General features: G+C 44.5%; 1 protein-coding gene across 2 annotated transcripts; it reads left to right on the top strand.

Moving 5' to 3' along the window:
- Positions 1-29: 29 nt before the first annotated feature.
- Znf354a (zinc finger protein 354A) lies at positions 30-12,773 on the top strand. 2 transcript variants are annotated; one of them, XM_038328988.1, is made up of 5 exons: positions 30-167; positions 880-942; positions 1,592-1,718; positions 2,194-2,289; positions 10,642-12,773. In XM_038328988.1, the coding sequence occupies exons 2-5, from the start codon at positions 910-912 to the stop codon at positions 12,126-12,128; spliced, it is 1,743 nt and encodes a 580-aa protein (XP_038184916.1). In that variant the 5' UTR covers positions 30-167; positions 880-909; the 3' UTR covers positions 12,129-12,773. The 2 variants fall into 2 exon arrangements, with proteins under 2 accessions (XP_038184916.1, XP_038184915.1); XM_038328987.1 differs by having other exon boundaries at positions 2,191-2,289.
- Positions 12,774-27,054: the final 14,281 nt, after the last annotated feature.

Raw genomic sequence — 27,054 nt, 5'->3', positions numbered from 1 at the left:
CCTCCCGTCTTCGGACCCGGAGCCCTGACTGCCCGTGAGCCTTCGCGGACCCTGGGGCGTTTCAGGCTCCCTTCGAGGTGGGGGGCCCGAGGTCCCTAGACGGAGACCGCGTGAGCGCGGCGGCTCTGAGCCTCCGTGAGGCGTGGCGGAGCCTCGGGGCGGGGAAGGTGAGCGAAGGCCAATTCTGTTCTAACGCCAGACGGGCTGGGCTGGGTTCGGCCCGGCGCGTCTAGGGCGCGTCCCCCTCCTCAGGCACCGGCCTCGGGCACGCGGAGAAACGCGCGCTCTCGGAGGTCTTGGTCCTGGACTGCAAGTGACCTGCGCCCCACGGCCCCGGCGGGGCCAACTCAAGCTATGTTTCCTGTGCTACCCTCCTGTCCTGAGCCACTGGTCACCTTTCTGGAGTTTTTTTTTTTTTTTTTTTTTTCTGGGCAGCAGGCAATCGACCCCTTGACAACAGCAGAACAGCTGTGTAGGCAGCGCTTGGGGAGGAGGAACACGTCCTGGACCCGTGTCAGGTCTGAGTGGGTGCAACCGGATGCCGTCCCCACTGTGGCTGCACTCCAGCCTCAATTTTCTGATCTAAAGGGGCCAGGCAGAGCCAGCTGAGCTGTGGCGAACAGTGTAGGGTGATGCCTGGCACGTGGGGGTCAGTGAGTCCCCTCTGATGGAGTCTGGTGTCGCCTGAGTCTTGCATCTGGAAGTCCCGGACCAGAAGAGTAGTGACCTGTCGATTCTCTGAAGCCCACCCCCCAGCTCCTGCTTCTTTTCTCTGAAGGCTGGAGAGCCAGGCTCAGCCGATGGGACGCTTTTGAAGATGGTGTTTCTGAGGGATGCGAAGCAGCAGGTGCTACCTACCCCTTCTTTTTCTTCCCTCAGATTCGCCTTCATCTTCACTACAGAGAGAACATGGCTCCTGAGCAAAGGGAAGCGGGGTCTCAGGTAAGCGCACTGCCATTTGACTTCTTAGTGGAAGGAGGGGTTTGGTTTGGCTTTTCTTTTTTCTATCCTGACGCAAGTTCTCCACATAGTTCAGCCTTCACTAGGATTTGGAGCCCGTGTCCTACTTGGAGGAGTTGATCCTACCTCTGTGACTGGTGGATTCTGTAGCGAGTGCACCCCGTGTTCACAATTCTAGTCTTCTGTATTTCTTGATAGCCGCGCTATGGTTACCTGATCCCAGGATGGTGTATGCCTAAAAATTCCACAAGTAACATATCAGGTGCCCTGGGACAGAATAAACATACATACTTGAGAAAATTCCTTTCTGCCTCCCATGCTCATCCGCGCAAATTCTTTGCCCTTACCAGGCTTGATTATTTTCTTTTCCTGCCAGTCCGTATGTTGCTCCCCCAGGCTTCTCCAGCCCATGGTGGTTTGGTTGTCATGTGTATGTATGCATGATATGGTATGCATGTATGCATATTCTCATGTGTTTGAACATATCTCTGTGTGAGAATGTGCATGTATACATGGGTACATGCATGTAAAAGCCCAAGGCTACATCGGGTGACTTCCCTCATGGTCAGATCTTTTGAATCTGGGTATCTAACTTGAACTCAGGGCTCATCAAGTTAGCTTTCCCTCACAGATGTCAGTGACATTCGAGGATGTGGCCGTGCTCTTTACTCGGGATGAGTGGAAGAAGCTGGACCACTCTCAGAGAAGCCTGTACCGGGAGGTGATGCTGGAGAACTACAGCAACCTGGCCTCCCTGGGTAAGGGCGTTCCCTGTGGGCGTAGATTCAGAATGAGACCTAGCACCGCCTTCCCTGAATGAAAGCTGTGGCCGTTGTGAAATCATAGCAGAGTTTTGCCTTAAGGTCATACAAGTGGGTCCTTATATCTAAGTATTGGCACGTTCTTCCCACAGCAGGCTTGGAGCTGCCCATGTTCAGCAGAGGAGATGGCAGCGAGAACATCCCTTCCCTTGGTTCCTCACAGTCCAGGCATCTTCCCCAGCATCGTCATTCTGTGCCTGTGTGGTTCATCTCTAAGCAGAGAGCTTTGTTCTGTCTCTGGAACCTCTCTTTCCCATTTGTAGCCTTTCCTACAAGTCTGCATACTTTTTCTGCAAAGGGCTGTACGGGGTGAACATTTTAGGCTCACTTGATTTCTACAACATAAGAGATTTTCTCAGTCTTCTATGGTTGCCTGGCTTTTAGTTAATGAGTTAATTTTATCTACAAGCAGGATTCCCGTTTACCAAACCAAAGGTGATCTCCCTGCTGCAGCAAGGAGAGGATCCCTGGAAGGTGGAAAAAGAAGGACCTGGAAGCTCCTCTCTGGGTGAGTGTGTGCAGACCCCAGTGTGGTGAAGAAGGAGAGGGTGCAGCGTGGAGTGTGGGCTGGGAAGTGTCTTCAGGTCCTCCATGCACAAGAAGTGATGGGGGCTGGGATGGAGCTGAGCTCAATGGTAAGAACACCTGCCTGGCACAAATAAAGCCCTGGGCTTAATTCTTAGCACAAAAACCCCAACCCAGAAAAAAACAAACGAAAAACAACCCAATAAATTAACAATGAATTAAACAAGAGTGAAGGAGGGGAAACTGGAGCTGAAATCTGCCCCAGCTCACTTTTATTCTTCCCTGGGATCTTTTCTCTTGTTAGTTGTTTCTGAGGAGGGTTGCATCTTCAGAGATCATTTAAGAAATGTGATGTATTTAAGGGATGGTAAAGAACTCACTCAGGCTGAAACTCAAAGCCTGTAAAGGAGAAGGAAATGAGATGGGAAGGCTACACAAGGGTCCCCAGCCAAGTGCCTTGATGCAGTTCTGGGAGCTGCATTCTGCATGTGAACAACTGGAAGTACTTATCGTAAACAGCAGTCGTATAATCTTTGATAGTGTCGGGAACGCCGGTTCTAATCAGAAACAATTCAGAGGTCTTTGGTAGAACAGCTAAAAACAAACAAACAAAAAAATGTATGTCCTTGTTCTGGCATTCATCCACACCTGTGATAGAGACAGTCCAGAGAGTGCCAAGGAGTGAGGCACGTTTCAGAGCACTGTCGAGGTGTGTTACCACTAGGTTGATAGAAAACTGTGTTCTTACAAGTGTGTGTGTGTGCTCGAGTGGGGGCTCTGCACCGTGAGCAGGGTTAGGGTTAGGGGCTGTGTGTTCTTTTGGAATGAATTTGGGGAAGGACCTTCACTTGCATATAATGTTTTAAGTTTTTGCAAAGAGCTGCTATGTTCAGGAAGCCCTGGGACACGCACTGCGGAGGACGGACTGAAAGTGAGACACAGCCAGGAGCCCGGGGAGCTCCTGCAGGAATACAACCAGGGAGCCCGGGGAGCTCCTGCAGGAATACAACCAGGGAGCCCGGGGAGCTCCTGCAGGAATACAACCAGGGAGCCCGGGGAGCTCCTGCAGGAATACAACCAGGGAGCCCGGGGAGCTCCTGCAGGAATACAACCAGGGAGCCCGGGGAGCTCCTGCAGGAATGAGGGAGAAAGCTAGCGGGGTCTAGATGAAGGCCTCTGCTTCAGGCGTCGGGAGACCCAGTCTGTTGAGTTTGGGGTGGCGGTGGTTTTCATTTTAGATGTAAGTGAAGTACTTAGATATAGATCTCTGGTAGGGAATTCTGTAATGTTAGAACTCACAAGCAAAGTCAGAGCCCTTGAAGCCTTGAGCTGCTCAGGCGGGAGTAGGATCCTGGGAAACTGTTTTCACAAGGTGGTTAAGAGAAAAGACCTTGTGAGCCTGCCCTGAAGTGACCTGAAAGGGGAGGGGGGCAGGGGAGGTGATTGCTGTGGTGATAGAGGCTTGGGCAAACTCCCTCACTGGTGAGCCAAGACTCACATCATGGGCTTTAAATGCTGAACAAGCTCTGTGCTAGGTGCCGCCAAGTGGCAGTAGGTGGGATAAAGCTGGACCCTGCTCTCATGAAGCTGGGCGCAGTGAGGAGAATAAAGAACCAAGCACCCGTGGGCAGCCCTGTGGAAAAGCCCAGTGAGTACTGGAGCATGGCACAGAGCGCCCTGAGAGTTCAGGGCCACTGCTGTGTGTAGGGTGTGTGGGGCTGGGTCAGGGAGCCTAAGAGCAAGGAAGGAAGAGGAATTGGGGCAGTTCTTAGCCCTTGAGTCAGTCAGTAGGCCTGGGCCTAGAGAAGACCACATGGCAGACCACCCTGTTCTCTCACAGCCTTGTATTATACAAGAACATCTCTTCCTAGTCCAAAGTGACCACTTCTGGGATGGCAGCCACAATTGTCCTTTACATCCTCACTTGTGCAGAAACTGCCAGAGGCCACCCCAAAGTAAGTAGATGGGATGCCTAAGGGGAATTAGCCTGAGCAGAAGTAGGCCTGTGGTTCAGAGCTGTCTTGGGAGAGGCTGAGATGCCTGATGAAGTGGTCACCTGCCGTCTTCAGCTCTGGGAAGAGCTGAGTGGATGACTGAGGAGTGGACGCTGGAGCTGCTTTCTGCTCTATTCTGAGGAGGCTTTGACTGTAGCCCAGGCTGCCATTGAACTCTAGATTTCTCCTACTTCAGTCCCCTGAGCACTGGGATTATAAGTATGCTGCTCTGTTCCTCTTGAGGATTGGCCATCCTTTTTTCTCTCAAAAGTGGACTTCAGGTAGGAGGCTTAGGGATGCTTCTGTGTCCATGATGTGCCTGGCAAACCACCATGTACCTGACTCCTCCTCAGCAGGAGCTTACATCCCACAAGGGCAGTTGAGGACCAGCAAATCTGTATCTGAGGTCATGGTGTCAGACAGAACCCACTTCTGAACTTACAAGTTATTTTTCCCTTCAAAACTAATCACAAATAAGAAAACAACAAAACAGGACTCAGTTCTTCAGAGCAGTGACTGCCCTTGCAGAAAATCTGAGTTCAGTTCCCAGAACCCACATGGTTCATAACCATAACTGTAGTTCCAGGGCTTCTGATGCCCTCCTCTGACCTCTGTGTGCTCCAGCAACACATGCAGTACACATGCAGGCCAAACATCCTTACCTATAAAAATGAATAATGAATTTTTTTAAAAATCAGCCACAACAAAATGTACAAATAAAACAGCTTTTGTTGTCCCTGGATTTGTAAGTTTTAAACTGAGAGGTGAGAGGCCATGGCTCAGGGTTTCTGTGTCTTACTTGGGTCTCTTGCTTAAGAATTGACCCAAAGCCTAAGCAATAAGGTGGTGCTTTTCCTGCATAGCTATACTAAGAATCATGGGTGCATTGCACAGGTTTGGTTCACATCCAAATGCACAAATAGTCTGGAATTTTGACGTTTTTAAACTCCAGAAATGTTTTAGTAATCGTATCCCTGTGAGAGATCACTTCCACTGCCTTGTCATTTCCTTTGTTGTCTGTAATGTCAGCTGCCATCAAGAGTGTGCTGAACTCTGAGTGGAAGTCAGCTGGCTGCTGTCCTATCACTGAAGTCTCTGGGGTTGTGTCTGTTCAGAGGAAGGGTAGCTTTTCCTGATTTTACACAAGGTTGCAGCAGTCCTAAATCTCAAACTAGTGACTTTCACCCCGCATAGCACTGTAGTGGTGAGCTGCGGGCAGGCCTGCTTTTCGTCCCTCCTGGCTCCCGGCCGCCTGGCTAGCTTATGCCCCAAAATAACAACACACAAACTGTATTCATTTAAACACTGCCTGGCCCATTAGTTCCAGCCTCTTACTCACATCTTGACTAACCCATATCTAATAATCTGTGTAGCACCACGAAGCGGTATCTTACCGGGAAGGATTCAACATGTCTGATCTGGTGGCTGGCTCCATCGCGACTGTCTCACTGAGGAGAAGCATGGCCATTTACTAACTTCCCTTCCCAGCATTCTGTTCTATCTACTCCACCCACCTAAGGGCTGGCCAATCAAATGGGCCAAGGCAGTTTCTTTATTAACCAATGAAATCAACACAAACAGAAGACCCTCCCACATAGCACAAGCCAGAGTCCTCAACACCATCTTCACTCTTATCTCCTGTTCTGCCTCAAGGCTTTTGTGCCTGACCTTTTCTGTCTGTGCCTCCTTTTTTTCTCGGTGGTCAAGTGCTCTTGTGATGGCTTCCTTGGCTTTCCCAGGTTTCTGCCCAGTTGTCCCTTTGTGGAACAGGCTCCACTCGTTCATATCAGGGCTCCGTCGTCCATGTTCTTCATCTCAGCGTGCCTGTTTTCCTTCCACACACTCCCTGCACGTGCTTAGGCTCTGTCTCTTCCTCGACGTCTATGTGGAGGCAGCTTGTTTCATTCATGTCCATTTCTAGTGCTGGCCAGAGTAGGCTTCTAGTTACATAGAAAACACAGGAACGAGTCACTCTGTGTGAATAAAATGAAACAGCCCTCCCTAAATACTGAAAGACAAATGAAGCAAGTGACTAATTATGTTTGATGTTCGTGGCTTAGAACATAGAGAATTTCCAAAATTGTCTTTACATCAGAGCAGTTTGGGTTATTTGTGGTTTATATGTGAAGTACAAGACTTCGTGCAAACAATAGTGTTTGGGGAGGTCATATGAGTAATTTTGACACATTTATGGATGGAATGATTGATGGCTGAGAATTGCTTTAGCCTTCGTTTAGTGAAAGAGACATAAGGGTTCATAGTGATATGCTAGGGACACCACATTAAATAAAACTCAGTAATTTAAAGCAATTAGAATTCATTATCTCAATTATGGAGGTTGAAAGGCCATGTTTGGCATGGCCCTGCTTCCTCTGAGACAGGGTAGAGACCTGTGTTTTCTCAGTTTGTAGTGATGGCCACAGTTCTGAGTAGATTGTAAAGAACAGTTAGCAAGTCCATAATCTAAGACTGAATTGAGAGCTAAGACCTTGGCACTTGGGAATTGAAATGGGTACAATAGAATTGATGTAGGCCCTTGTAGCTTTGATTGCTTCCATTATAAGCAAAATTCCTAATCTCCTGTTCTTATTCTCCTTGGAACCAGGCTTTACACATATTTTCCATTTCTTCTTGTTTTTTCACTTTTCCATATTTCCCGAGTCCTACAGTTCTCTCTTGTGTACAATGCTCATAATAGAATGGTTCTTAAATTCCGTGCTACCTCTATTGGCTGCAGTCAGTAGTTTTAGTACTTGGGGATATGTGTGTATTCCTGCTCATTCTGTATATCTGTACATGGGTGTCAGAAGTGAGCCTCAGATACTTCCTTCATTCGCTCCCCATCTTCTTTTGAGATAATTTCTCACTGAACTTGGAACTTACCAATGTGGCTAGAGTAGCTGACCAGCAAGCCCAGGGATCCTCCTGTTTCAATAACTCCAGCACTGGAATTACAAATCCACTGTACTCATCTTTTTTTTTTTTTTTTGATTTCTGGGGGATTGACTAAGGTCTTCATGCTTGTATAACAAACCTTTTCCAGCTGTCTTAGTTAAGGTTACTGTTGCTGTGATGAAACACCGTGGCCAAAGCAATTTGGGGTGGAAAAGGTTTATTTGGCTTACACTTCTACATCACAGTTCATATCAAAGGAAGTCAGGACAGGAAGTCAAGCAGGGTAAGAACCTGGAGGTGGGAGCTGATGCAGAGTCCACAGAGGAGTGCTACTTACTGGATTGCTCCTCATGGCTAGCTTAGCCTGCTTTCTTATAGAACCAGGGTGACTAGCAGGGATGGACCCTCCCCCATTAACCACTAATTAAGAAAATATCCTACAGGCTTTCCTACAGCCCATTCTTGTAGTGTGAAGCGGCGGGGCTGCGTCCCGCCACCCGCCGCTGGCTAGCTTTACACCCGAAATAATTACACGGAAACTGTATTCTTTTAAAACACTGCCTGGCCCATTATCTGTAGCCTCTTATAGGCTAATTCTCACATCTTCCTTTAACCCATATTTAGTAATCTGGGTAGCACCATGAGGTGTGCCTTACCAGGAGAGATCTTAACCTGTGTCCATCTCGGAGAGGAGCAGCATGGAGACTCCTATGGCGACTGCCTGAAGCGTCTCCCCCACTCTACTTCCTTGTTCCCACAATTCTGTTCTGTCTACTCCACCTACCTAATTTTCTGTTCTCTTAAAGGGCCAAGGCAGTTTTCTTTATTAATTAACCAGTGAAAGAAACATAGACAGATAACTCTCCTCCATCACATTCTTATGTAAGCATTTTTTTATTTTCTTAATTGAGATTCCATCTGATGACTTTAGCTTATGTCAAGTTGCAATAACTATCAACACAACAACCAAACCCCAAACCCAGTCTTCAGGATATTCTCCACAACTGATTTCCTACTCCTCTCTGGCTCCCGGAACATATGTTCAAAGAATCTGGTGATTTCTTTCAGTTCTTTGATTTTCAATAGAATCTGTATGCCGATGACTCCTACATGCTTAGCTTCAGCTCTGACCTTTCCCCAGATTGCTAAAATAACAGACAGCTATTTCAGTGCCTCCTTGCATTTTCTTCTGAAGCCCCATAGCTATCACAGACATGCCTGAAACAGACTCCCTAGGACTTGGCATTTCCCCCTCCCTCTTGGTAATTGGTGCCATAATTCATTTTCAGTCTGGAGCTAGACATGATCTTAATTGTCCTCTTTCCTTCTTAGTATTCTGCTAGTCCATTCATCTCAGTCCCAGCCACTTCATCCCTACAGATGTAGACAAAAGTTTCTTTCACTATGGGAACGAACCTGGACCTCATCTATGAATCATTGGCATTCTAGCAGATCTTTAGGAACCTGTAGCACAGGAAGATGTGGCTTTAGGCAGGATTACCTGTTTGCAGTGTGGTGACTGAGTTGTCAGAGGGCAAGATTCAAAGATAGGAAACTAGTTGGAAGACCATAGTAGAGGCAGTAATGCATAGGAAACAAAATGCCATCTCGGTGCCTGTCTTAGTCCCTGCTCTATTGCTGTGAAGAGACACCATACCATGGCAGCTGTCATAAAGGAAAACATTTAGTTAGGGCTGGTTTACAGTTTCAGAGGCTTAGGCTATTATTGTCACGGCAGGGAGCATGGCAGCACACAGTTAGACTTGGTGGTAGAACAGTAGCTGAGAGTTCTATGTCTTGATCCATAGGCAACAAGAAGAGAGTCAAATGCATGCATACATGCAGACAGACTGAGCCTAGCATGGGCTTTTGAAACCTCAAAGCCCACTCCTAATGACACACTTCCTCCAAAAGACCACACCTCCTAATCCTCTCAAACAGTCCCACTCCCTGGTGACTAAACATTCAAATATATGAGCCTATGGGGGGCATTCTTACTCACACCACCCTGCTTTATCAATGGGGAAGATACACTACAGTGCTGTACCGCTGTGCTTGGAACTCTAGTAAACGTGAGGGCTCAGGACTACAGCCTTTCTTCACAAGAAGGCCTGAGGCAGTGTGTTAGGTTAGTAGTTTCCATTGCTCTGAAAACTACTAGAGAGAAACCATTTTCATTTAAAAGGGGAAAGAATTATTTTGTCTCACAACTTTAGAGATTTTAATCCATGACTTCTGAGCCTGTGGTGAGGCAGAGCATCATGTGGGTGATACATGAACATGGCAGTCCAGAAGTGGGGGAGACTAGGGACAAGATATACAAAATAATCCCCTATAACCTATTCCTCCAACAAGGCCCCACTTCCTGTCTTCTACCACCTTTCTGTAATCCCATTGGGTTAGGAATCCACTGATAATCCAGTTACTACCCTAAGCCAGTCAACTAGTAGTGAGGCTTTTAATACATGAGCCTTTAGTTGACACTTCAGACTCAAACCATAACACCTCTCTTGCTTGATGCATGGATGAGGCTCCCTTTTCAACTTAACAGTTCTTGACCTTGTGGCTTCTCTGTAGAATTAATTTAATGTCTTTTTTGTAAACTGGTTCAGAAATCTCAATCATCTGTGTTCTGTTTGGGAAGGCAGGTGCTATGAGGGCTTATGACAAATATATATGAAATTAATGTTTAATCAAGACTGTTTGACATTCTTCAAATTGTGTAGGTATAAGTAAAAAGATTTACTAAACAAGCCAGATGTGGTAGCACATGCCTATAATCTCAGCACATGGAAGGCAGAGGCAAAAGGATTCCTACAAGTGTGAAGCTAGCCTAATTTACCAACATGGGCTGTATAGTGAGACTCCATCTCAAAACAAAACAGATACACATGCACTGTCAAGAGGGTTGTGAGAGACAGAACATGCTGATCTGGTTGTTTTTTGTAGAGAGATACAGAAGTGGTCATATAATGTCAGCACTCAAGAGACTAAAGCAAGGAGCCATGAGTTCAAGGATACCAGGGCTACAGATTGAGATTATGCCTCAGGGATCTGGCTGGAGAAATAAACTGGATATTCTGAGTCAAGAAAGGATTCTCACAATAAACTTTTGAACAGAATCTGAAAGATATTGTTGGCAGGAAACAAAAGAGGGCACATTTAGCAGAGAACAATGTAGGTGACTATCATTTGCTCTCAAATTCTGGACAATGCATTTTCCAGCTCTTTGTCCCATTTAATCACCCTCTTGAAGTGTGTTTGCTTTATTCTTTTTGTTCCCATCAGTTGTTTCTCTACTAACTCTTCTATTCCACCCTCAATATTATTAACCACATGCCAAGACCACTTAAATAACTTAGTACCTATTCAGTCTACATATCTTGTCTCAGTAGTCAATTTTTATATCACAAGAAACATCTTTGATTTCTTTTTTCCCTTTCTAGGATTGAAGCACAGTCATAGAACCACCAAGTCAACTCAAACACAAGACTCTTCATTTCAGGAACTGATTCTGAAAACATCTAAAAGAAATGAAACTTTGAACTTGAAGTCAGAAAATCTTTTCATGTATGAAGGGAAATTAGAGGAAAAGCAGGATAAGAATGCTTTGACTATAGAAAGAAGCCGAAAAAACAATGAATTTAGTCCAAAGTCACATAGAGAAAAAAAGTCACCAGAATGTGAAAAACAAGACACTTTCAAGCAGATAGCATCACGTTTATCTAATCACCCAACAATCACACCAGATAAACGCTATAAATGTAGTATGTGTGAGAAAACTTTCATCAACACCTCATCTCTTCGTAAACATGAGAAAAACCACAGTGGAGAGAAATTATTTAAATGTAAAGAATGCTCAAAAGCCTTTAGCCAAAGTTCAGCCCTTATCCAACATCAAATAACTCATACTGGAGAGAAGCCTTATGTATGTAAAGAATGTGGCAAAGCCTTCACTCTCAGTACATCCCTTTATAAACACCTAAGAACCCACACTGTAGAGAAATCCTACAGATGTAAGGAATGTGGTAAATCCTTTGGCCGAAGGTCAGGTCTTTTTATACACCAGAAAGTCCATGCTGGAGATAACCCTTTTAAATATAACCCAGGTAGGAAGTCATCTAGTTGTAGCACATCCCTTCCTGGTCAAAGAATCCATTCCAGAAAGAAGACCTACTTGTGTAACGAGTGTGGCAACACCTTCAAGTCTAGCTCCTCCCTTCGCTATCATCAGAGAATCCACACCGGAGAGAAACCTTTCAAATGTAGCGAATGTGGCAGAGCCTTCAGTCAGAGCGCATCCCTTATTCAACATGAAAGAATTCACACTGGAGAAAGGCCCTACAGGTGTAATGAATGCGGAAAAGGCTTCACTTCTATCTCAAGACTCAACAGACACCGGATAATTCACACTGGGGAGAAGTTTTATAATTGTAACGAATGTGGCAAAGCCCTAAGTTCCCATTCAACTCTTATTATTCATGAGAGAATTCACACCGGAGAGAAACCATGTAAATGTAAAGTCTGTGGGAAAGCCTTCAGACAGAGTTCAGCTCTGATCCAGCATCAGAGAATGCACACTGGAGAGAGACCTTATAAATGTAGTGAGTGTGGGAAGACGTTCAGGTGTAATTCATCCCTCAGTAACCATCAGCGAATTCACACTGGGGAGAAACCGTACCGATGCCAGGAATGTGGGATGTCATTTGGCCAAAGTTCAGCTCTTATTCAGCACCGAAGGATTCATACAGGAGAGAAACCCTTTAAATGTAACACATGTGGGAAAACCTTTCGGCAGAGCTCTTCACGTATTGCACATCAGCGAATCCATACAGGAGAGAAACCCTATGAATGTAACACATGTGGGAAACTTTTCAACCATAGGTCATCCCTTACCAATCATTATAAAATTCATATGGATGAGGACTCTTAAAGTAAATTTGCATGTGTAAAAAGCCTTAAACCAAAGCTCTTCAGAGAATATGTGCTTGAGAGATGTAATAAAAATAATGAATATGGGAGAAAATCTACAATCAACTAAATGCCATGGATAAATTTTGTGTAACAGGAGGAAAGTATTCATACCTGTTCAACACTTTAAAAAAATTGAGAGCCATGCATAGTGGTTCATACACATGGTTGTAGCTACTGAGGACCCTTAAGCATGAGGATTGCTTGAGTCTATGAGTCTGAAGCAGCCTGAGGAAACCTAGGAAGACCCCATCTCAAAAAAAAAAAAAATGAGTAATCTGTGATGAAGGATTAACAACTGAAGACCCTGACTTCAGGCATTTGTAAAATGGTGCTTTTCTCTCTGCAGCAGTGTGTGCTGGATGTAATTATAATCACAGGCATCTAGTGAGCAGAAGGGGTGTGCTGCACTTCTTATTAGCAAAACACTAAACCCTACACTGGTGATATTTTTATAACATTTTAATAATATCCAAGTGATCAAAGAAATTACACATTTTTTAAAAGGGGCCAAAATAAAAGATTAAAATGGGCTATAATCTACCTCTTAGTCTCTGAAGTTTATCATTTTGTATATCTGAATTCAAATGTTGTGTGTGAATTTTATTAAAAGTGGAAAATTACAAAGCTGGTCTCTTGGTCTTACTGTGATTTGGAGCTATTCTACCCAGTTATTCTTTTCCTAGAGTGTTTTTGTTGCCGCTGTTTTGATTGCTTTAAAGTCATTTGTAGCTATGATCTGTTGTCCTGTGTGCTGTTATCTAGGTGTACTAAATATGAAAATGGGCAGTTAGAGGGAGCTGAAGAAATGGCTCAGTGGTTAAAAGGATGTTTTTCAGTTTCAAAGGACAGAGGTTCGGTTCCCAGTACTCATGTCAAGTGGCTCACAAGTACTGTCTGTCTAGCTCTAGGGAGGTCTGATGTCTCCAGTCTTCACATGTGCATATTCACACTTAAACATGTAATTTTAAAATCTTTTCAAGATAAAAAGTGGCAAATAAAATTCAAAGTTACTTTTTTTTGTCATACAAAACCATATCAGAGGACATTTGGCAGATGTAATACCTGTAAGAAATACTGAAGACTGCTGTTATTTAGAGATGATTGCCTTTCAATTCTGGAATCAAGAAATGGGACTTTTCAAAAGATTACTAAACCATGTGAGTTAGCCCCTCTTCAATGGAATTAGTGTTCTGATGAAATACTGAACTCTAGCTGTTTTTCAGCTATCTTTCAGACACAACAAGATGATGCCTCTGAAAGATATGATCGTTTTCACCAGGCAGCAAAGTATCAGCCCTTAAAAGTTGCATTCATATGATGGTTCATCTTTTTTAATTTCACTGGGTTTAAAACCACCTAGAGGGCACACACCTCTGGTCATGACTGAGGGTATTTCCAGAGGTTTGGCTGTGTGGCAAAGAATCACCCTAAATGTGAGTGGGATCGTCCCATGGACTAGAGTTTGGACTGGAAAAGGAATAGCAAGCTGATCACAAGGATTTTTCAGTTTCCAGATCCAATAAGAGCAAGAAACCTTACACTCATACAACCACAGTCTGCTACCGCTATGCCTTCCTTGCCTAGTGTGATCTATGCCTGTATTACATATAACTATAGTGACTAATAATTATTTATAATTGGGGGTGGTGAGACATGGTTTTTCTGTGTAGTCCTAGCTGTCTGGAACTTTATACACCAGGCTGACCTCAAGCTCAGAAATCTGCTTGCCTCTGCCTCCTGAGTGCTGGTGTTGAAGGTGCGTGCTGCCACTACCAAACCTATATAACTTAAAGTTAAAAAATTCCTCATTTTCAGTAGCCACAGATCCTCCATTGAGAAAAGTTGTGTTGCATATTGCTGGTTCCAACCCAGAAATTCTATGGTGTGAAGAGTCTCTGCAAAATACTCTGTAAGGACATCAGGAGACAACCCCTTGGATCAGGCAGCACATTACAGTGCTGGGAATGAACAGCACCTGGAAATAAAATTTGGAATCAACTGAGATGATCCACATCTCTTCCTGCTGATGGCTAGGTTTGGAAAGAACTAAGAACCACATAAAGGCTAAGGATTAGGGAGGGTTTACAACTTCCTGGGTAAGTTGAGGTCTGCTATTTTATAACATTTAATGTTGCTTTAACAGAAAATCTCTGACTAAGTAGTTCAGAATGAGTTGCGTTTTTGCAGTAGTGTCATCTGAAAAGTATATCTGGGGAAGGCCTTGCTCTAACATAACATGGCCAAAGAAAAGACTGGTGCCAAATCCATCCTCCCAATACTTGCTCCACAATAATAATAATAATAATAATAATAATAATAATAATAATAATAGTAATCCATTCAGCTAAATGCCCTACCTCTCAATGTTGTTAAATTGGGGGTTTTTGTACCCAACACATGAACTCAGTGATATTGGTGGGGTGTTCAAACAATAGCATCTCATATCTTTTTGTTAGACCAGCCTAACTCCATCTTAAAAGCCATTTTGTTAGGTCAAAATAAGTTCATTTCTGTTTGCTGCAAAATTCCAAGTTGACCTTGCTTTAGCCTGTTTGTGGATTTTGACATGCTTACCACTGTGGAGTTAGACTCGCACCATGGATGTACTCTACCCTGCTAAGATGATCTGCCAAATAACCTAATCTGCTGTCTGCTTCTGTAAACATTTGTTTGTCAAATCCTTACTTCACCAAACCCCTTTGAAAAAAAAAAACCCACTTTGCACTTTTCCCTTAAAAAAAAAGAGGCCCAGAAAGTTAACCCATGCTGCTCTCTCAAACCCTGATTTTGAGAGTCAGTTCTATGTATAGTAAATAAACCATGTTTAATTGGCTGTAATTTGGGATGGTATTTGTTCTCAGTGGGATCAGCACTTTCCTTGTGGCTCTTATTCTCAGTGACCAGTGGGGCTGGGTGGCTCATCAGGACCTGAGTTTGATTCCCAGCACCCACATGGGTTGTCTCACAACTGCCTGTGTCTCCTATAGTGACCCTCCAGTGACTGATTAATGAATTTGAGATACAACAGAACCAGGGAACTTCAGAGATCTTTTCTGGTCTTCTCTGAAGCTTTTATTCCAAGATATCTCAGTGCTCAAAGCAAGGACAGAGACGCAATGATAAACATCCAGAGTAGTGCTCATTCCTGTGACTAGATGTGCTCAAAGGGCAGGAAGTCTCACAGCCCAAAGGAGGGTGCTGTTTGCAAAATGTCCTTGAATGCTCTAAGCTGGGGGAGGTGGAGGCATTCCTCCCAGAGGAAAAAACAAAGGTCCAAAGGAGCAGAGAAGCAGAAGAATGTAGGAAAGTTTCTATGATCTGCAGAGATTTGCCATCTTCTGGCCTCTGCAGGCAGCTACACACATGCACACATACTCATAAATAAGAAGAATAAAATCTTAGTACTTGGAGGAACATTTGCCATTGAAAGACCCCCGAAGAGGACCTTCCCTCAGGAGGAGACCCCGGGACCCAAGGATCAAGCCGAGACCACGGATGCAAACAGCAAGAGGTTTATTAGGAGTACACAGGTACCTGCGGGCGGTAAAGTCTTTCGGAGGACTTGCGGGCCGCTAGGCAAGGTGACCCCCCTTTTTATAGGGTAGGAGAAGCAAAAGCGCGTGTACAGAAGCAGATGCCTGGTTACAGGGTTGTCATTGGTGGATTCAAATAGGGTGGTGGGGGGGCTGGAGAGATGGCTCAGAGGTTAAGAGCATTGCCTGCTCTTCCAAAGGTCCTGAGTTCGATTCCCAGCAACCACATGGTGGCTCACAACCATCTCTAATGGGGTCTGGTACCCTCTTCTGGCGTGCAGGCATACACACAGACAGAATATTGTATACAAAATAAATAAATAAATAAATAAATATTTAAAAAAAAACAAATAGGGTGGTGGGTTCACCTTGGAGACATGCGGGGAACTCAGGGGGGAAGCAAAAGCGGGCGAACAGAAGCAGATGCCTGGTTACAGGGTTGTCATTGGTGGATTCAAATAGGGTGGTGGGTTCACCTTGGAGACATGCAGGGGACTCAGATAATAGCTAACTTGGCCCTATCTAGGGTGTAGAACGGGTCCCAGGGACTTTCTATTCCCCGTTTGGGGCCAGATGGCTGACCACAGATATCTGTTTGGCGCCTAAGGGCCCTAACCTTTCACCTGCCCTGTTTGTGCAAGCCCTGCGAAATGGCATTACTGCTGCTAGCTTAATGTCTTTGGGTAGAGGTTTCAGGGGTCTTTCACCATCACTGAACAACTCTTACATGCAGACAATAGATTTTGTTTTGTATTTTTTCCCAAGACAATTGTTTTCATTAATTCTTTGGGAATTTCATACAGTGCACTCTGACCACACTCAATTCCCATTCCTCCTAGATCCTTTCTTCCCCCTTCCCCCTACTCCCCCAAAGGGGAAAAAAAAGAAAAAACTGCACCAAGTTCAATTTGTATTCCTCATATACTCACTGGAGCATGGTCAGACTCCCAATGGCCAGCCTCCCAAAGAAAACCAAGTCTTTCCCAACCCCTCCTGCCCCACCCCCAGCCAGAAGCCATCATCTGTGAAGAGCTACACCTCAGCATCCCCACCGCAATTTCTAAGGACTCTTCAATAGTTTCCTGTCTGAACTGTTTCTCTTTTGGGGGGCGGGGGATGTCACAAGCCCTCAAATTCTCATTCTGTTAGGAGTCTGCAGTCATCAATACCACTGCAAAAGAAGCTTCCTTTCCATAGCAACTGCCAGCAGCACGGATCATGGACTTCCATATGGTCTCCTGCAGTAGCCCTGATCACGGACATGGACATGGCTTCTGGTGGCAGCACGGACTGTGGACATCAGTATGGTCTCCTGCGGCAGCCCTGATCTGGACACCAATATGACCTCCTGTGGCAACAAGAACCAAGGAGGTCTTTCGAGGAGTCTTAATCTAGAGAATGAACATTCTTCATCCTGGATACTTTGTTGCTTAGAGTCAGGGTGATTGTGTCATTGGGCATCATGTTTGGGGACAGTACCTGCTCGAGCTCCAGGCTGCTGTAAACCACCCTGCCCTCGATGCAGGCCACCCTGCCAGTATCCTGGACATGACCATCGTGTTTGCAGCCTGGGGGCAGCAACGCAGCCCTTTGCTCTCTCGCCCCCGCCCCCTCTCCACCGCCAAGAGCCAGCCTTGTTAGTGGCAGCAGCAGTGGCCTCCGAGCATAGCAGCGGTACCAGCCTAGTGGGTCCCGGAGGCGACAGGAGCCTCCCGGTGGCCTGAAGGGCTCTCAGGAGCACTATTCTATTCTGTTCTGATAGCTTTTTTTCGAGTTCTATGAAACACTTTTTAAAAGCGCCTTCCCCTAAGATCTACATTTTTTTTAAGTTGTTCCAGAGATACTGTGAGCTCTGAAGGCTCATCCTCCACTGCTGGGTCTCCCCTTGAAACCTCTGTGGGTCTTGGGCCTCTCAGGTGCGGGTGACCGCCATGTTGAATTTAATCACCTCTAGACAACAGATTTTGAATCCCGCCTTTTTCACTTTACAGCTTTGATTGAACATTGCTGATTCGCCATTTCTTTTTTTGTCAAAGAGGCAGCTCATACTAGAGACTCTTCTGCCTAAACAAAACAGACACTTGGCAATCTCTGTCTCACCATCTTGTGCTCATTTCTGGGGCAGCAAGGGGTGGTGGGTCACAATGAACTGGCTTCTCTATGCAGAACCCTTTCACAAGGCTTTCTCTTGAAAAACAAAGTGTTGAAAAGACTCTGGCCAGCTTGAGCTTGGCAGGCATGGCTCTGGCAGGCCTTGCCCTTCTCACCTTCCCTCTGCCTTGCTAAAAACCGTTAGATTACATCCCTAAAGCTTGCTTCCAAGATCTGTTCCCTTATTTGGCCACTTCCTCCTCCTGAGGCTTACTATCAAGGTCCAGTTATCAAAGTATTGAAGGCCAGCAAACAGAAGGCTCCTTTGGCTCACCTAATTAACATGCCCAATTAAAATTAAACACAACTCCTAACACAGAGGTTCTTCCCCTTTCCCTTTTTAAACCTCCATTTGCCTATGTGCCACGTCTGCCTCTTCTCTATCCAGAGGCAGTCCTTTGTTCCTCTGGGACATGTATCCCTGCCTCTTTCTCTCCTTCCCTTCCCATTCTCTTTCATTCCCTGCCCTCTGTCCCTCTGGGGCAAATAAATCTCCTTTGTGCTGAGACCTTGGTCTATAGGGTCCCGAGCTGAGGCTTTTCCTTTCATCTACTGCTTACAAACCTGTTACAATACGATGGGATGATGAGAACTGCAGTCCCCATTGTTGTCCTTCCAAGGAGCACTTATATTTCTCAAGAAGTCAAGCTCTTTTGATTAAAGACTCTTCAACAAGGTAAAGACGTGGTTTATACAGGAGAATCCCTGTTAAAGGGGTTGCACAAAGAATCTGTGGAGCCATCTGAAGACAACATTCACTTACAGTCATGAGCTTATTTCCCTTTGGCTGTGACTGAGTGCCCCAACCTGGGAGTCTGTGTCTGGCAGGGATGTTGTGCTAAAGCAGATGCCAAGAGGATGGCTTGTGCTAAGCTCCACTCCTCAGACTGTGAGGCGTAGTTCCACTGAGGAACTATCCCTATCTGCAAGCTAGGGATATCTGGGGTAGAACTCACGACCAAGCCATCCAGTGCTCATCCCAAGTTCCTTATCTGCCACAAGACTACAGGGGCAACTCTGCACTGTTTGCAGCATATAAAGAGTCTAAAAAAAACTGCCTTGTTCCTTGGCCCCATGACCCAGAAGCCAGTGTCCTCTCATCCCACCTATCTCTCAAATCCAGCTGTGGCAGTTGGCCTAGCCTCAGGAAATGGACTCAGCTCAACAAGACTCAGTGGAGGTGAATTATAGTCCAGGGCTTTGCTTGTCAAACCAAAGACCATCATTCAGCATCTCTTTGGGTGGTCAACATCACCTCTCCAGACACAGAGACCTGCCACCACCACCTCAGTCTCCTAAGAAAAAGTCTGGGGGGATTTGGATCTATGAAAGACAGAATCATTTTGATAAGTGTGACACACCAAATGCAAATAAATAGGTCTCAGAGGTACTCTTATACATACATACATACATACATACATACATACATACGTGTAACTTAACCTTATGCTATGTATTCATATTGCTATCCAGAAAGAGGAGAGTGAAATAAGAAGCATCAGTCACAGGGATGGGCGCTCTTGTCCATGGTGAGAACCTTCGAAACCTGAGGTATTTTGAGCCCACAGTGAAGGAAAGCCAGGGTTTGTACAGTTATACAGAGGCTGGGATTTTAAGGACTCCCCGTTTATCTGAAGACTCAAGTAGAAAAATCTTTTCAGAAATTACCAGAGTGCATCAAGAGACTTGAAACAAATTGTATTTTGAAGTTTAGGCAGTGGGGTCCAGAACCCTTTAGAGCTTAGCCCTTCCTGGAGATCAGGCATGCTGTCTCCCAGGTTTTTAATCAGATACAACTATAGATCCCCCCTTGTGGTTATTTGATGTAATTGTTGGAAAATGACAGTCTTGGTGTTATAGGAAGGAATACATGGCAAGGTAACTTCTTTTGGCAAAATGAGTGGTCCAGAGCACACTCAGCCAAAATGGCTTTTATCTCCGAGGTAGGTGTTGTTTCTGTCTCATCCCATTAGTAAGAGCTCTGAAATTCCCAATCTGATGAGATTAGCTCATTGGCTAATTGGCTATTTTCTGTTCATTTGTAGCTGGAGATGGACCCTCAGTTTTTTGTGTCTACCAGTCCTATCTCTTACACTTTGAGTCCAGCCTTCCACCCAGGTGTGCAATGCTGGGCTTGGCTTTTCAAGACCACATACCAAAGTTATGTGTCATCAAAATACTCTGCATAGACTATGGGGGTGGGAGAAAGGGAGGGAGAGGAGCAGAGACACTTGACATGCCACGGAATGGCACAAGCGACATGTTATCCCAGACCTCATCCCACTTACAGGAAGCGTCAGCCTTCATTTGTTCCTTCTGTGTGGAAGGAAAGTGTGAGAGAGGAGAGAACCATCCACACAGAGGAGAGGAAGATACATACCGACTGAACACAAACAACCTGTCCATCTCCTTCTACAAAGGCTCCAGGACAGACCTACTGTCCTCCTCAGGCCCACAGAGGATTGGAGCTCATGCCAGGAAATAGCAGCCCAAAGCATGCTTCCACTGCTTGGGCTCAGCAGAAGAAAGGAGCCTTAAAAATCCCAGTGAATGCAGGCTAAAGATGCAGCTCAGTTAGTGGAGTGCTTGCCTGACTTCACATTTGCTGGGTTCCAGCCCCAGTAGGGCATAAACTGGGGTCATGATGGTGGCCCATCTGTAACCTCAGCCTTTGAGAGACAGAGGCAGGGGGATCAGTTCAAAGCCATTTGTTACTAGTGAGTGTGAGGCTAGCCTGGATTATATGAAAACTTGTTTAACAAACTGAATCCAAAAGAAGTTAGTTTCCTTCCTAGGTGGTTTCCATAGTAACTGCCTGTGTTCAGAGGGAGGCAGCTGAAGAATGACAGTCAGTCTTCCCTACACATGTTCAGAGAATCACGGGGCCTAAAATAAACTGCCACAAACACAAATGACCACTATTACAACCTACCTAAAGAACCCAATGCCTGTTTCTCTTCTGTGGGAACAGTCTTCTGGTGTGGGGAGTCCTTCTCTACAGTATCCAGACTCTCTGTGTATTTTTCATCTTTATGTGACTTTATTTTAACCTCTATTTCTTTTATTTTTATTTTTAATTTTTGGCTTTTTGAGACAGGGTTTCTCTGAGTATCTTTGTCCTGGAGCTCACTCTGTAGACCAGGCTGTCCTTGAACTCACAGAGATCTGCCTGCCTCTGCCTACCAAGTGCTGGGATTAAAGGTGTGTGCCACCACACTTTGAATTCACAGAGATCTGTTTGCCTTTGCCTCCCCAGTGTTGGGATTAAAGGTGTGTGCCACCACACCCAACTACTCTCATTTTTAAGGACTTTAACCTTTTTCTTTACTCTCCCAAGCTTGCATATTTTTTAACACACTGTAAAACATTTAGAGGTTTTCTTTATCTTTGATCTCTCTTTACTGTATCTCTCTTTTTCTGACCACATGAGTCTTTAATTTGCTAAGCAATAAGGAGAGGATTAAAGCCATCGCTTTGACAGCTAGATCCAGCCCATTCTTTAGCTTTCTGAGATTCCAGCCTCATAGTGGAGGTACCGGCTAGAGCCATGTTTATTGCCACAACTCTATGGTGTTTCAAGGTCCCTGCCAGCAAGCAAGCTGCAGCGGTGAGTTCACAAACCACAGTCAAATGCTCTGTAGCCAGAACTCCTGCCTGAAAGAGTCAGAGTTTGCACTGGCAAGACGACCCAGAAAGCTGGCATTTTAAAACTGAGCAGCTTTTTTCCTGCTACTGCTGAAAACCAAAAAGCATGCAGTCAGCTTTTCATCAACACTATTTATGTGTTTCGTGACAGGGCTTCTTAAAAGCACTGCAAGGTTTTGTGGCTAAAGCTGAGTCAGGAAGCCTCTCTTAAATGAGATGCATTTGCCTCTAACAAGCAGAACCCACCTGAGAAAACGCTGCTATCAATAAGATGTGCTTAACTCTATTCTTTTCTGTCTAGAATTACTTCTCAAGCTCTCTCAGGATTTATGTGGATGCAGTTGTCCACATGGGCGCCATTTGTTGTCGGGGTTTATGCCCTGCCTGGTTCCCACAATCGTTAAGTCCCAAAGAAATCACACAGAGGCCTACATTATTTATAAACTGATTGGCCCATTAGCTCAGGCTTCTTATTTACTCTTATAACATATATTAGCCCATTATTCTTGTCTCTGCTAGCCACATGGCTCAGTACCTTATTCAGCGAGGCAGTCATATCTTGTTTTCTTCTATGGCTGGGTGAGGACTGCAGAACCAGCTTTCATCTTCCCAGAATTCTCCTGTTCTTGTTGCCCTTCCTCTGCTTCCTGCCTCGTTGTCCCACCTATACTTCCTGCCTGACTACTGGCCAATCAGCATTTATTTAAAATATAATACAGACCATTGTCCCACAGCAATCAGTGGTCATTTCAAACATGCTTTTAAGTTTCGAAGCATGAATCTAATTAGTCTTAATCAATAAATACCCAGAGTCAGATATTAGAGTAAAAGCTGAAAGGTCAGAGAAGCAGAGTAGCAGCCACAATCCCTTCTTACCTCTACAAAATCGAATCCTCAGACTGAATGGGGGTATACTATCTCTACAAATCCTCAGACCGAATGGGGAGCGATCCTATCTCTATCAACCCTCAGACTGAATGGGAGAGATCCTGTCTCTATGAATCCTCAGGCTAAATAGGGGATCCAGTCTCTACCAACCTTATATTCCTGTCTCCACCTTCCTAGTGCTGGGATTAAAGGTGTGAGCCTCCCATGTGCTGGAATCAAAGCCATAAGGACCCAAGTCCTGGGATCAAAAGTGTGACCCACCTCAACCCAACTCTAACTCTAGACTGGCTCAATCTCATGAATCCCAGACTAACCTTGAACTCCTGATCTTCCTGCTTCTTCCTCCAAGTGCTGGTATTAATGGTACATGCCACAATTGCCTGACCTCTGTGGTTAACTAGTGGATAGCTCCATGTTGTGATCTCCAGGCAAGCTTTACTTCTCAGAACACAAACAAAATATCACGCAACAGTTTTTATTTTTAGTTCTTGGATGATTTCACACAAGTACAGAGTACATACCCCTACCACCCTTTCTCACCTTCTCTTAACTATGTGAACTACCCCACTACACCTGACTGGTCCCTTTCTCAGATTTAAGACTAGTTTTGCTTTGTGTGTCACTAAATTTCATTAGATCCAAGTTATGGCTGAATTCTTCTATGTGCTGACATCCAGTTTGATCAGCACCATTTGCTAAAGATTACAACTTTTTTTCCAGGATGTATTTATGACTTCTTTATAAAAAAAAATCAAGTGTTCAGAGGTATGTGTATTTATATATGAATCTTCAATTGGTTCCATTGATCAACAAATCAATTTTTATGCTAATTCCATATTTTTTATTACTAGAGTCTGTAGTACAAATTGAAATCAGGGCCGGAGATACTTCCAGCAGTTCTTTTATGTTCAGGATTGTTTTAGTTATCCTGGGTTTTTATTTTTTTTCATTTGAAATACAGAATTGATCTTGCATGGTCTTTAAAGAACTGTGTTGAAATTTTGATGGGGATCACATCAAATCTGTAAATTTGCTTTGGGTAGGATGGCCATTTTTACTATTATAATCCAAGTGAGCATGGGGGGGGGTCTTCCCAACTTCTGATATCTTCTTCAATATCTTTCATCAAACAAGTAAACATTTTGTAATATATACCTTTCACTTGCTTGGTTAGAATGGCCCCAAGATATTTTGTATTGTATGAGGCTACCATGAAAGGTGTTGTTTCCAGGATTTCTTTCTCAGTCTGTTTGTCCTTTGAATGTAGGACGCTGATGATTTGGGGGGGGGGTTAATCTTGAATCCAGCCCCTTTGCTCATAGTGTTTATGAGCTGTAGGAGTTCCCGGATGGAATTTTTAGGGTGACCAATGTATACTAACTATCATCTACAAAGGATGACTCTTTGACTTCTTTCTTTCCGGGTAATGTCCACTTGATCTCTGCTCCAGCCAAAACTTTCAGTACTATATTAAATAGATATGTAGAGTGTGGCTGCTTCAGTTTCACTAGGGTTATAGGTTTATCTAGGTAAGTAGTATATATTGAGAAAGTTAACCATTTCATTAAGACTTTCAATTTTGGTGGAGTACAGGTTTATAATGTGTCTCCTTGATATTCTCTGGATGTCTTTAGTGTCTCATGTTATATTCCTCTTTTCCTTTCTGATTTTGTTAATTTGGAGGTACTCTCTCTGCCTACTAGTAATTATGGCTAAGAGTTTGTCTATTTGTTGACTATCCCAAAGAACCAAGTATTTTTTCATTGATTCTCTTTATTTTTCTATATTTGTATTTTATTGATTTTAGCCTTCTGTTTGTTTGCTTGTTTGGGGGCACAGTTTTGGCTCTACATACATAAGCACAATGGTCCTTCGTGGATCCTTCCCCGTTTCTTGGCTTTCTAAGTGTACATCAAGATTTTGAAGTAATTTGCTGTTCTCTCTCTCTCTATTCAAAAATAAGTACATATAATTTAAAAGCTGTTTGCATGCACGAGTAGTCTCTGTCTATGAGCTGTGATTGGATTAAGTGATCAGCCTCTTGCAGCATTTGAGAACAGTCGCGTCTTCAATCCTGATCTATAGATGCTGGATCATTGTCACACAGCGGGAAACTCTGGTTGTGAAGTTTATCAGAGAAACCACCTCTCTTTCAACCTTTTCACTCCATGTGGTTCCCCCTGTCCAGCTCTCCACTGCCAGGCCCCACTCCTCCCGTGATTATTGATTAGGAGCAACCTGGCAAACGACTATGAGTTTCAAAATAACTGGCTAAAAACATTCTGTATGTCTCAGTTTTTCCATCAAATTCAAGATGAATTGAGAATATTAGGGAAATGGTTTAAAGTATTTAATCAACAAGCCATGGTGACCCACACTTTAATCCCAGAGCTGGAGACTGGGAGCAAAAGCAGGACCTGTTGCATCTAATTAGTGAATTCCAGTATGGCTAGAATTATGTAGATATACAGGCTCAAAAATGATATTTGAATGTTGGACCTTGTTTTTAAACAGTGCCTTGGATGTTTTCTATTGAGCCTGTATCTTGCTGAGAAGCCCAAGAGTTCCAGAAATCTGGGAAATGCTCCAGTCTCAGCCACCAGAGAGGGGATTAAAGGCTCCTGGTTAAGCTCTCCTGCTCCACCCTCCACACCCAGGGAGGTGGGTCTGATTCAATCCCATCCAAGAGCTTTATAAAGACCCAGCTCGCCACTTGGTGCTCAGACTCCAGAAGCCTGGGGAAGTGCCCACAGCTCTACCTCCACTCTGCAGACTCTGCAGCACCAGGACGCACAGAACCAGCTTCCGAGACTCTGTGGAGCACAACAAATTTCTCGGGTGAAAATGAAGGTGATTTGGGGGTTGTGGGAATCCACACTTGTGCTTTCTGGAGGATGGCTGGTGTATTTCTTTTTCGATTTTTCTCATAAACTATATAGCCAAAAGTGTGTCTCTGACATCTGTCTCCTTTCCATGTGTATAGGAAATCATTGGTAGTCATAGCAGGCCCCGTAGACAGTGGTGGTAGTGTGTGGATTATACTAAGGAAACTGGGCAAAACATGGTTAACTATCTTGAACACGATCTCATGCCCACAGTTTGAAAAGGTACAGACTTCTGTACCCTCCTTCTGTAGAAGGAGCAGAGAGCCACTTCTACCGCCCAATTCCTGGCTGCCGGCTAGATTTACACACGAAATAATTACACGGAAACTGTATTCATTTAAACACTGCCTGGCTCATTAGTTTCAGCCTCTTATTGTCTAATTCTCACATCTTGCTTTAACCCATATTTAGTAATCTGTGTAGCACCATGAGGGAGTGACTTATCAGGAAAGATCTTAACATGCATCCTTCTCAGAGAGGAGAGGATGGCGACTGCCTGAGGTGTCTGTCTGATTCTGCTTTCTTTCTTCCACAATTCTGTTCTGTCTACTCTGCCTACCTAATTTTCTGTCCTATTAAAGGATCAAGGCAGTTTTCTTTATTAACCAATGAAAGTAACACATAGACAGATGACCCTCCTCCATCACACTTCTGATTAGGCTTTCTGGGTTGTCCTTGGAACATTTCAATGTTCCAAGGCTAGCCCAAACCCTACTATATGTCCAAAAAGAACCCTGGACTTCTGAAACAACTTTTGCTTATGGAGGAGCTGAGATTATAGACTAATGCAAGCACCCTTGTTATGTGACTCTTTATGGACAGTTACTTGTTCCTAAGCTCTTCTGAAACCATACTGTGTTTGAAGCAGAACTTGAACTCATGAGCAGAACTTGATATGGACTTTTAGCACTAGGATGGCAGAAAGGAATTTGGGGAGGAACAGAGCTGGACCAAGTGGGTGAGGTCTTCCCAAATAAGAGGTGCTTCTGTCTTTTAATGTTCTTTTCAGCTGGGGGCTAATGTGCTATTTTCTTAAGGCTTTGCCTGGTTACGCTTTACAGGCAAGCTTTCCCTTAGATGAGAAGGATTTAACATCTATACATAGATTGGGAAGGAAGAGTCCAGTGTTTGCTCATGCTGCAGGGTGCTGGATCTTGAATCCACGACCAACTGAGATAGAAATTTTGCTGCATGGAAACAGTTTTAATACTTTGTTTATTCATTTCTGATCAGAGGGAACCAGACCAAGTTGAACGATTGAGAAATACTGAAGAATTGAATGTGGGACGGAGTAGGAAGGAGGAAGAACAAAAGCCCTCAGGTATGCAGAGGCAACCCCAATTTAAAAACCAAAATCTTTCATCCTGTCTCTTTCCTGGAGACACACAGGCTTAGACACGAACTCAGCTGTGGACAGCTGTGGACAGCTGTGTCAAGGACTGGCTTGTCCTCAGTGGTCCCAGTTTTCTGCACTTCTTGTACGAGACCTAAAATCTCAGAGTCCTGTGAGTGTCCCTGAGAGGGAGGTGGGTTGAGTCTATGCAGAAACAATGTTCACAGGCCGCGCTTATCCCCAGTGAGCCCTTTCCATTCTGAAATGTATTTTCTACATCTGAAGGAACCCACCTACATATGCAAGTCATAGTACACCTCGGTATCAAGAGCAGGGTAGTTGGTAATTTGGGCTTGTGAGCAAGTGTTCCTAATCTCTCAGAACTGAACACGGACACTTCTGGCTTCTTTCCGTGTGCATGAGGGGTCCCTGGAAAAGCTGAGATGAGCC

This window comes from Arvicola amphibius, chromosome 4, assembly GCF_903992535.2.
Source record: "Arvicola amphibius chromosome 4, mArvAmp1.2, whole genome shotgun sequence".
NCBI classification, from domain to species: domain Eukaryota; kingdom Metazoa; phylum Chordata; class Mammalia; order Rodentia; family Cricetidae; genus Arvicola; species Arvicola amphibius.
This window is presented reverse-complemented; position numbering and strand designations above follow the sequence as displayed.